Source organism: Polyodon spathula, chromosome 21 (assembly GCF_017654505.1).
Source record: "Polyodon spathula isolate WHYD16114869_AA chromosome 21, ASM1765450v1, whole genome shotgun sequence".
NCBI lineage: Eukaryota > Metazoa > Chordata > Actinopteri > Acipenseriformes > Polyodontidae > Polyodon > Polyodon spathula.
This window is the reverse complement of record NC_054554.1, coordinates 7,751,744-7,764,055: the sequence shown is the minus strand read 5'-3', so window position 1 is coordinate 7,764,055 and position 12,312 is coordinate 7,751,744. Positions and strand designations below refer to the sequence as shown.

The window sequence follows — 12,312 nt, the reverse complement described above, 5'->3', positions numbered from 1 at the left end:
TTAGGAAAAAAAAAAAACGACTGTGTTGTTTTAAAATGGATTCATTTGATTAAAAGAGTCATCAAGATGAATACCCTTTGTGTGGCCCTCAGAGTTCGTAGCCATTAGCCTGAAATTCCCAGTGGCGTCATCTTTTACAACTGACACAGAATAGCGATGTTAAATTATAAAAAGTAACTACGACAACCGTTTAAAATAAAATCACAAACTGAATCTTCTTACAGTTAAGCTAATGTAATGCGATCAACCAATTCAATCAATCAATCAATCAATCAATCTTTATTCTATATAACGTCTTTCATTGTGGACCACCATCACAAAGCGCTTTACAGAATGCATTAACAACAAGAAAATCCATAATACTTTAAATACAAAGAAATGCATAATACATATATATATATATAACGGGTTCGTTGTTCGGAGTGTAGTGGGTATATGATTAATATATATATTATATATATATATATATATATATATATATATAGATCTATATACATGGAAATATAGAGAATCCAAGGGAAAGATCAAGAGAAGATAGCAGGTATGTACTACCTTGGTTATAATTACTTTTATGTTGTGAAATTTTCTAAACTATACGGTAAACAAATGTAGAGTCTCAGGGTTTAAGAAAGGACCACTTTACTTCCATGACTTCCAGTGCCTTTAATTAAGATCTTAACCAGGGGCACGAGTACCCCTTACTAAGCCACTAAAGTCACCTTTGTATCGCAGCACCTGATTTCCTTCGGGTATCTCCCTTCAAAGTCCCGCTGTTGACTCCGATTATGCATGTCAACAAATCTCTAACCGCTGATGCCATTGCCCCCAGAAGGCTTTGCCAGGAAAAGGTCAAGAGTGAAATGTGTTTGGTGGCCTCTAAGTTGAGCGATGAGGTGAGGCTAGCTTCAGCCCCATGATGGTATCATATAATCTAGTCGCACATAATTCGCTGCCTCAGCGTGCTAAATTTTCAATTTTATTGCAGTAAAAAAAAAAAAAAAAAAAAAAAAAACAGCTACCAACCTGTGGTACTTTTCAAGCATCCTGTGCATTGATGTGACCTGGCCTAAATCTATTAATATTATTGAAATTAAGGGGGCTGACATAAGGATAGGTGCAGTGCAACTAATTGCGGCTGCAAAATACAAATTGCCTAGCGGCCAGGCAATTACTTCGTTTAGGCTTAAGAGCAATGCCAATTACTCAAGAGGCACAAACATGAGCTGCAATCATGATAATGTGGATCTCAGTCAGCGCCGCCTGTGCATCGGGATATTTAGTGGAACAGTAGGCGCTGTATATGATTTGTGGAGCACAAAAAGGGTAGCAAAGTCCAAAAGAAAAGAAACATTTTCCGCGGAGGAGCGGCGAGTCCTTAAGGCTGAGATCACTCAGCATGAAATTAAGTTATTTGGAAAAGCCTCAGCCAATATCAGTTAGGCTACCAAAGAGGCCATATGGTCCTCTATAGTGGAGAAAGTCAATGCCGTCGGTGTTACCAAGACAGACAACCAGGTGATGAAAAGGTGAATTTCAGTTCTAAGGTCTAGGATGACCTGCGGAGTGAAACGATAATCCTACCACCGCATCTTCCAGCACCCCAAACAAAGTGTCCCTGAGCTTGAATTTGCAGGGTCTTCTCGGTCTTGCCTTTCTCCTCTGAAGGTTTTCCTGCCTTTAAGATCCAAGCTTCGCTGCATCAAGAAGTGAACTACAGCTGTCATCCTGAGACCAAAGACAGGTCTCTGAAGATGTGTGGTTTTATACAGCACCTTGTAAGTGGAGGTGTAAAGTTTTTGGAGGGTCAGCAACTGTCCAAGTGCAAGTCACAATCCTTACATCTCATTATAACGTTTGCACCCGCGCTTAGGATTCCAGATCCCAGCCCAATTCCATGCGCTTTTCTTCATTCAAATACATTTCAGTATCATTTAAATAGATGAATGATGGCAAAATGCTAATTTGATAGCGGGTGCAGAATACCAAGAAGAAAAACATTTCGCCTAATACTACACACGCAAATAGTGTTTATGAAGGATTTAAGAAAGTAACTAAAACTTAATGTGCTGCTTTTAATTATAAACGATAAACTGTGTATTAAACACAAGGCAAACATAGGCGATCGTTTAATTCGGTTATAGTTTAACATTCCAAGCCCGCTTTATGAAGTTCGTAACAGATAAAGAAAAGGCAATTAACAAGATGTGTCGTAACTGTTGAAGAGTGAACTATTCTATTTAATAAGCTCCAATGCTTTTAATTCACGAACAAACTCTCCATGGAAGCGTTTGAGCAGGCTGTAAAAGGAAATACAATCAACATTTTTCTCACAATGGACGTGGAGGGCTTTTCAATTATTTTGGCTGTCTAAAAATCTTCTCTAATGAAGCTATAAGTTTGAATCGTATCCAAATGGCTGTTCTTACATTGCTGTGCAACGCCCGAAGAAGGAGAATGAGGGGGCTCCTCCGATCAGTCATACAGTTATTTTTTATACATTTATCTCTGCTATTGCACTTGAAACTTCATGTAGTATGCATGTAGATTTGGGGTTTAGTAACGAGGTAATAACATCTTATAGTATAAGAACTGGTGTACTAGGGTAACTAGGCTATATTAAATTGCCTAGATAAGAAGGCGATATTTTGTTTAAGTGATTGGTTAGCGGTAAAACATTCTAACCAGTAAACAGTAGAAGTTTTACAATTCAACAACCGCATTGGTTTTACACTAGGAGAAAAATCTAAAGAAAGCGATGGTTGAAAACGGCGTTCAGAACCACTTGAAATGTGGACAGCGCCTTGTTTGAACGCAGATCACAAAATTAACCATAATTTACCTTTTTGTTTCAAATAGTACAGTATGTGATATTGTTTATCCATTTCAATAATTTATTAGCGTGACCACTATCGAGATTAGTGAAACCACAAAATATATAGGATATATTAATTATACCAACATTATAATCCAATCGGGTAAAATTAGGAAAGGACAACTTTTTTATTTTGTGAAATGCTTTCACCATGGGGAATAATAATAATATTAGGCAAAAAAAATAAAAGTTAAAAAAAAAAGCATTCCTCTAAAACGCTGACACATAACAGCATGCCAGTTTTGTGTTAACGGGATTATTGTGAAAGGCTTGACTGCGTCACACCCCATGGTGGTAACGGTCTTCAGCAACCACTATGGGTTTTGAAGATTGTGCTAAAAGTAAAATCGTTTCAAGAAAATGGAGCTGAGTTGGACTGGAGTAAATTAGCTGCCTGTGTTTATACAGTATTGACTCCGTTTCATAAGATTGACATCTTCAGATTAACAACTTTGAAAGTGTATGGGGCATTTGAAATAGATAAAATAATAGCAGAATGCTGCAGTATACATTGTAGAACGCACTTGCTGCCGCAGTATCATTCCAAATGCAGAGGACGCCGTTGACTGCACCCTGCTGTGTCTGTAGCGATTAATAAATGCATATTGCACTTTGTAAACATTTTTGTGTGAATGGTGCCAGTCGAAGTGTTTAAAGTTTGATATTTTGAAACAGATTATAAACACATTGATGCATTTCTTTAATAGGTTATGTGCACAAAACACTAAAATAAACATCAATACGAAAAGGCGTTTGTACTCTGTTTTATAACACTTATGATTAATTCCCAAACATTTAATTGAGAGTATTGAGCCCGCATGCAATATCTTGGCCCTGATTTATCGGGTGCGATTTTTCCATCTGAAAACATCGTGCTGCTGACGATTTGTAGTGAAAACTTCAAGTTGCGTCATCGCGTTAGCAGTTCTGTTCGCACTGTAGCACAGCAATACTTTCTGTCTGCCGATATCGCAACCTGTCCAGCAACTGTGTGGTCAGTGCATGTATCTACATTAGTGCTTCCCTCTAGTGGTTACTGTTGGAACGGAAGCTTTTGAAGTAACTGAGCAGAGATTTCCTCCTCGCCTCTCTCTCTCTCTCTCCCTCTCCCATACATACACTCGCTCTCTTGCTCTCACTTGAGAGTTTGGGAAAACTAGGAGCTGGTGGACGAAGAGTTTAAACAACCAATTCGAGAGATTACATCAGGTGAGCATTACATTTCAAAATAATGAAAAAGAAAATTACGAATATTGCTTGGATAAAGAAAAGTGCTTGAGTGAATTGGTGGTACCAGAATCGAATTTATTTTTCCTCGAATGTTGAACACACTTTTAAATAGACCGTGTGTAATAATAATAAACAGTACTGTTTCTTTATTGATTTTGACTTTCTGGTTCTGAAGTATGTTATTTTAACAAACTGTAGCACTAATGTTTTATAGTTTTGGGTAAGTGTAACTCCAATCGAGCTTTGTCTTATCCTGTATAGTCTCTGTCCTTTTTATTTCTTTAGTCTTTATTAGATTTGACTGTTTGACTACAGTAAGTGGTGTTATTATCGAATTTGTCAGTTTTAATGTCAAGTTCAATTGCTGAAAATCAAAGAGGAATGCAGAAAACACATATTGATATTTTATGCCCGTTCCTGTGTTTATTAGGATGCCCTTTCATAAAGGCAACAATAATGTAGAATTTAGGAGATAACTCTTCCCAACACGTCAGAGTCTACTCCGCCTTCTGCCTGTGCCACAGTTTTGTTGAACAATGAATTGAAATAGACCGATTTTGGTAGTCAGGATGTTGGTATTATAAAATGAAAACAGTATTTTATGTTGTTGCCATCGGAAACGATTTGTGTGCGATTCGTTTTCTCTATTGTTGTTCGACGTACACTATCTATTCACAACGTTACTGTGCTACAGATCAGAACTTTAGCGATTACTATATTATAATTGGTTAGTGATATTATACCTTTTTTATTTATTTACCAGGACATCGTGCCCTGGATACATGCATGTACCACAGTAATCTGTGTTTTAATACCCTTCCCCGTCTTGTTTTATAAATGACAATATATTTTCGAAGAGTACTCTGAGGGCATCATTAGAAAAAGAGAACACAAAAATTTGCATCATTACGGTTGTTTTAAATGGTTTATTTATGGACCAAATACTATATAATGTAACTGAATATCTTGTCGAGTTGGTGTATTGACACTAAAGAGTATTTGGAATTCAAGTTTAAAACTTTAATGACGTGGTTTTATTATTGATCATTCTTTTTAAATATTGCATTTCGAAAAGTTTCTGTGGAATGCAACACGGAAGGACAGAAAGTCTTAGCTAAGGGAGTACAATCACATTTGATATGTTCATAGACTGTTGCTATTTTGAGCACGACTGGGGGCAGAGTATTAGAGCAAGTGGCTCAAACCTTTTTACCTGTTTTTTTTCTTTTTTTTTTAAATGCAGCTGTGTGTTCAATTAGCATTATGATCCCCCTTTAATGTATTGTGACTTGAACCGAAACAACTCGTGTAATTCATCTTCATTTTTTTTTTCAACAGCAATGTTACATGTGCAATTAACAGTAGCCAAGATTAATTGGGTGCCCTCTATTTGGTTTCAAAATCACGCGTTGCTATTTTATTGTCATTTATGTAACGCTTATGACTTATCCAATCCTTTATAGAATTCCTTGTCAATAGAAATTTGTAATGTTAATTTAAAATGCAGATTGTGTACGGTACTCATTAGTATAGATTTGTATAGGATGTAAACAACTTCGAAATGTATTTCGCACAGACAGGAATGACTAAGAGCGATCGGTTAGTACACTGGGGAATCCGATAACCCCACATGGGGTAATCTGTGCTGTCGAATTGTGAACGCTGTCACTCAGAACTGGGGCGTCATCAGGTGTTAGAAAGCTTTTAGAACAGTGACGTGGGAGCTGTCCTCTAGATTGGGTGCTGAAAGTGAGTTCTGAACCAGATGCAGGTTCGCGCTAGGATTGACACATCATCACGCGTCTAGTCTTGCGTAAATTAAACTAATTACTTTGTTAACACATGCAGTAGTTTCGCAATTAGCTGTCAAGATAAACGTTCCCCTTATGCATTTAGTTGCCAAGTTCCGCGGTGATTTCTTATGGCTGGCTACAGCCCTCGGAGAATGAATGAATGCTATACAACCCTTCCCCGTGCTATAATTAGTGGCACAGATGGATACAGTAATATGTTTTGTTGCATGCGAGACAAATTAATCACCATATTGTGGTCATATCTAGGTAATTGTCAGGATCGGTAGAGATGTCATATACTGTATACTCACTCACACATACACACGCAGTTAAGCGTAAATGTGAATCAGTAGTTAACGCATTTAATTTTAACAGTGGGTGGTAATCCTAAGCAAAAAAGCGGTATATATATATATATATATATATATATATATATATATATATATATATATATATATATTATATATATATAGTAACTGATTTCTAGGCGCTATTGATTGTGTTAGATTTATGTGAAATGAAAATTTCTACACAATGATTAAAAACGTGGTTGTGGTTTCCTAGTAGTGTTTTGTAGAGCAACAGTCTTTTTAATGATTTAATGATGTCTTTGTTGATTTGAACTGTACAGTTCACTTTTAATCGTTCAGGGTATCCTCTTTGTGATAAGTCAGCTGGAAACAATTCTTAACAGTCTTTTTGTTCTTTCTTAATTTAGATCTTCTCTGTGGGACAGGTTTTCATCAACAATGCTTCTAACCAGACAGTCGTCAGTGAATCTCGTAGACGGAATTTATTTTTAAAAGACTTGCCTTTTCTTTTACCATTGCATTTAAAGTTTTAGGACCTATAAAACTTATTTTTTTTTATATAACCATTTTAGAATTTGGATACTGCCCTTTGCTACCATACCTTATATTTTACTTCCAACAGGGAAGGTAATGAATTGGACTTTACCTTTTAGATATACTTATCGACCACTCAGACACACCATATCATTCCTCTGGGAAAAGCTGACGTATTGTATGCCTACTACACCTTTTTTAAAGTGTTTGTCTTGAAGATAGGAAGTATTTTGTTTGAAATTCAAGATTACATGTCATAGTGTATCATTCCCAGTATAATATTATCCTCCTTTTTTGTGGATGACTCCAACTACAGAGAGGTACTTTTTTGCTTTCTGAATCTGGACCCTTACAAATAGGATCACCTCCCAAATCAAAGCTATCCCAAGCTAATGACATCAAATACCAAGATGAATGAAATCCAGGACCTAGCGTCTCCAGCGGCTGCCCTTTCCATGGTCCCCACAGCCTGTGTCTCCAAAGTAGAGCTCCGGGTGTCCTGCAAAGCTCTTCTGGATCGGGACACATTAAACAAATCCGACCCCAGTGTGGTCCTTTTGGTGCAGGCACAGGGACAGTGGACCGAGGTAAGTCCTTCCACAGAAACAACCTAAGAGTTATTTTTACACCTATACAGTGACATGTAGTGCAATCACAACATCTCACACACTGATTTACTAGGCAAACGTTATCCCTGACCTGTATTGTGTAATATATGAAAGATCAATCTCCTTATTGCCAGTTCCAGTCACAATGGACAGAGATGAGATCTGACTGACATTGATAGAGACGGATAATGTTAGGCTCTCAGTTTCCAGATGCCTTCATATGAAGGATTGTCTCAAAAGAGTTCCATATTCCTTTTAACCGCTGCCTCTCAGAGGCTGAATATTTTTACATGGGCTCTGATTTGATTTGTATGACAATAGATTAATTCATGAATTTCTGAAGGTGATAAATGCATGTGTCTTTATAGGGGTGATTGTCAAGGGATTTAATTGAAGAAGACACAATCTAACACAGTATAATAAGGAGAGGAGGCAGTCTGGTCCAGTGGTTAATGAAACAAGCTTGTATCTTGCATGTACGCGGTTCTAATCCCAGCTCAGCCACTGACTCACTCTGTGACCCTGAGCAAGTCACTTAACCTCCTTGTGCTCCGTCTTTTGGGTGAGACGTTGTAAGTGACTCTGCAACTGATGCATAGTTCACACACCCTAGTCTCATAGCTTGTAAAGCGCTTTGTGATGGTGGTCCACTATGAAAGGCAGTATATAAAGATTATTGTTATTATAAGGGGGTGTAGGTGTTATTTTTTAGTGGGGAAAACAATTGGCTGAGGAAAAGCTGAAATATTCACATTAATTGAGATTTAATTGTATGCCATTTACTGAAATTAAAAACAACATGAAGATTACATTTTACTCTGCCTTTAATGGCAAACCATCCCAGAGACTTCTATATGGTATATGTATTTTCAATGGAACTGATTCCCGTGAACGGCCTAGGAAACCTGTTTCTTCTTCTAAATATGGCTTACATAATCGAACCACCTGAACTTAACCTCTATCAAATTAAACTTTATATTTTGGAAAAGGAAGTTTTTCTATGGGTCGGGATAGAGGTCATAAACTCTATTTTTGGGCTTATTGAATGTGGAGAGTTCAACTGTTCTGTGGTTATGTTTTAAGAGTTTTAAGTAGAGTATGATTGAATAACACTATAGAAGAAGGGAGTGGATGCATGGCATAAAGCATTGTTTTTTTTCACTCCCATATGAACAAGTAAAATGGTGTACCTAATTGTAGCCCATTTTTATCAATGGGAAATTGACCTTGACTATCATAAAAAGAGATGCTTTATATATTAAAATAATACGAACCACTAGGCTGATGCCATCTGGTTGGTAAAGATTACCGATCACTGGGGAAATAAGATGCAATGTATGCAAATGTAATTTGGAAATGCTTTCAATGCTGTCCTGTACTACAGAAGAAATACCATTAGGAGCTCATTATCTTTCAGATCATTATGACAGCAGTGTACCTAAATCAATTCAGAACTAGATATATAAAAAAACAGTCTTCTTAAGAAGAAGAATCATTTATATTTGGAAGCCGAAGGCTGGAACATTCCAGCTGTAGTTCCAGCTGTTTTTCCAGCTGCAGACAGCTTCTGCAAAGTGCTCACAAGGTCAGAGAACTGTGGAGTGCGGTCACCCTTTCTTTCAGCACCATTGCCTGTCAGTCCAGCCTCATTTTCAGCCCCAAAGCAGATTGAACACAAAAAAAGTGAAAGCCCAGAGGATTCCCCATGCATTAACCAGCCAAGGCTAAATATGCCATTGAAATCACAGCGCTGTAAGAGCTGTACTGAAACTGTATTGAATTTGCTGTCTTATGTGGTGGCTCTCTGATTCCCACTACTGTGTTCTCTATACTATTCTGTATATAATTTACTGCTGCTCAGATCCCCAAGAATGAGTGCTTAAAACTAAACTGTATTGAATTTGCTGGCTTTCACACCCCCTAGTTCTGAGTTATCTACAGGGCCAGATTAACCTATACGCAAATTATGCTATAGCGTAGGGGCCCCAGCAGAACTGGGGCCCCTGTGAGGTCGCTGTTTGTTTGGGATGTTTTATAAAAACCTGTACGCTGGCAGACGGGCCCACACACACAGGAAGAGAGGCACAAAAAATTTGCTTTTGTTTAATTTTGTTATTTTTTGACGGCTATGCATTTTCTTTTTCGATTATAACTGGCCTCTTTGTCACTCATGTTAACAGCTTCCTATTAATTACAATAACAAATTAATTTATTTCAGTTTTAATGCCAATTTAAAAACCTGTCCTGTCTCAAATGTGCACAGTATCAGCATGATTAAGAAAAGGGGCAAAATAAGAACTAGGTCGCACAATTATTTTTAAAACCTGATTAATGTAACTATGTCACTTAATTTATATTGTTACAGTGTCAACAAGTGAATATATCTAAACCTTTTGATAGCCATATACTTAGTGACCCAAAACAGCTGTTAGAAATCACTCTGCGACCTTGTTCTTATTTAGCCCCTTTGGAAACTGATGCTGTATGCCTCTTCACATTTAAGAAATGTTCCTTTTTCATTTGGGAGTTGGAATTTTAGAAGAAAAAAAAAACAGGTAAAGGTAAACGTGCACAATGCGGGAGGCTGGAGGAAATTCAAACGCGGATGTCTGCAGCTGGCAAGAACGGTTTAAGTCCATAGTGTTTGTATTTCTCACTACAAAAGAAAGCACAAAAAGAAGTAAAAGGACATACAAGTTATTCTCTTTTTTTGTTAAACTACATTGTTTTGTTCGATTGAAAGCAATGCTACTACTGGTCTGTAGCGTATGATGACTTAGACTGGAATCTTCTTTTATTTTGGAAAAAAAATATGTTTGTTTTTAGATATATATAATAATATATAATATATATATAATGATATAATATATATTATATATAGATATGTGTATATATATATATATATATATGTAGATATATATACCTCAACTTGGAGTCACTCAGACTCTTCTACTGCACATGCATAATATCAGTGTCTTTGTCTAACTGAATCCCAGCATGACCTGTAACAAATATTGCACAGTGTTCCTCACGCAATAGTGCATGCATTCTAATATGGGATCTTAAGTACTGCAATCAAAACACAATATGAAAAAATCTCCATTACTGTATGATTCTATCAATGGCTGATACCAGTGTAGTTGCCCTTGTGCTACTTTCTCCCCAGTTGACCGAATGTACAGAGTAATTACATTGCCATCTTCGTGCCACTGCATTGAATATTATTTGACTGTTACTGAAGGTTTCTTATAAAGATGTAATAACTCTTTGCTGTTCAATGATTGATTTTGAAAAGCTCTGCAGAGTCGGGGCTGTCTCTTCTCAGGGAGGTGCAGCAGGAGTGTTGCTGGCTGTCACCAATGATTGAAAGGAATACTCGGTTTCTCTAAGTGCTGGTTTGACATACTGTCAATAGGACTGGGCTAATAGGCTCTAACATGTCAAGAACAATAAGATGCAAGGGTCACTGATAGCTCTTGAGAGGTTGCTCATTTGGCAGCTTTTCATTTCTTTTTGAATTACACAGCCCTTAATTATGTGTTTGCTCTTTTAAGAAACCTTCGCTTTGCCTCTAGGGTGGCATATGTAATAAAACCAATAGAACATTCAATGCCAGACGTTTCGACTCGTGCCTTGTTGTGTTTTAAAAAAAACAGAATCCCTATTTATATTCCTGTTGGAACAGCCAAATACAAGGTGATTAGAAAGTAAGTTTACCACATCAACGCACCATATCATTGAAGTGGTAAACGTGCTGTCTAATCACCCTGTATTTGGAAATATATGGTTTTGGATCATTGCACTATAATGTACTGAATTTCCTAGGTATAAAAATGTTTGCTTTTGTAATTTCTGTACTGTGATTTAGGAAGAAATATTTGTCACTGTCATATTGCACTTGTCATATTGAGATTATTAATTAGATCCCTCAAACAAAAACATAACATAACAAACATATTTGAAATATTATAATAATGCAACAGGAATAGAAAGTTATTATTATTATAATATTATTATTTTTATAAAGACATTAATCCTTAAGTTCACTGATGGCACAAAATGTGTCCGTTCTGTGACTTCTGAATTATTTATCTGCAATTCATAATAGTGTCAACATGCAAATTTAAAATGTAAATAAAGATTCAGGCAGATTTAAAATTCATAACAGATGTTAACTGTGCCATCAACTGTATACATTTGCATTATTAAATTGAATCTTTGATCCATAAACACAAACCAATTAAAAAGTATTATTGCATTAAATATTACCATTGGAAAATTGGTCCTGTGTCTTTACAAACAAGCTGTCGATGTTCTTTTTCCCATACAATAAAGATGCTGTGTGTCACACATGTTTTTTTTAGCTTTGTTTCTTAGGATATACTGGTACCAGCTGTGAGTAGGAAAATACCAACAGCTCTATAAAAAAATCTAGAGGTGTAAAATAAAGGAAAGAGTGCAGAACATGATACAGAGAAACATGGACGGCTCAGCCAGTTTTCTGATCAGTGCTAAGAGATGGTGTGGCTCCTGTTGTTTAGTCCCACGTTGGGAGTAAAACTTTCCATGCAGTTATAGCTAATTTTCTCAGAATTACATTTTCATTGCGGGAGATCTGCTATTTTGTCATTTGTCTAATACAGGGTTATTACATGTTCTTATAATACTGCATCAGTGTGTTTTCTGAGCGCTGCATTTTATGTGTGTGTTTCTTATTAAAAACATTATTTAATTTATTCTAGAATGCCCTTAGCACTCCTCAATATGCTTTTTGTAAAATTTCGTATCAGTTTAGTGGTATTTTTTCCTTTTAATTTGTTACTTTCTTCAGCTACAACTGTGATACCATATCTATCTGATACAACTAGTGTCAGATGGCTATTTATTAATATATCTATAATATACCTTAAAAAACAGTGTAATAGCAATGTGTTGTAACTTACACTGGTTTACAGGCTCTGAAA

The 12,312-nt window shown here is 36.5% G+C and overlaps 1 protein-coding gene across 1 annotated transcript in view; it reads left to right on the top strand.

The window, feature by feature from the left end:
- Positions 1 to 3,988: 3,988 nt before the first annotated feature.
- LOC121296098 (copine-7-like) overlaps positions 3,989 to 12,312 on the top strand; it is a 29,934-nt gene continuing 21,610 nt past the window's right edge. Inside the window, exons 1-2 of the mRNA XM_041221298.1 lie at positions 3,989 to 4,081; positions 6,614 to 7,327. Of these exons, the coding sequence (XP_041077232.1) occupies positions 7,133 to 7,327 (195 nt within the window). The 5' untranslated portion in view covers positions 3,989 to 4,081; positions 6,614 to 7,132. The remainder of the gene's footprint in view (positions 4,082 to 6,613; positions 7,328 to 12,312) is intronic.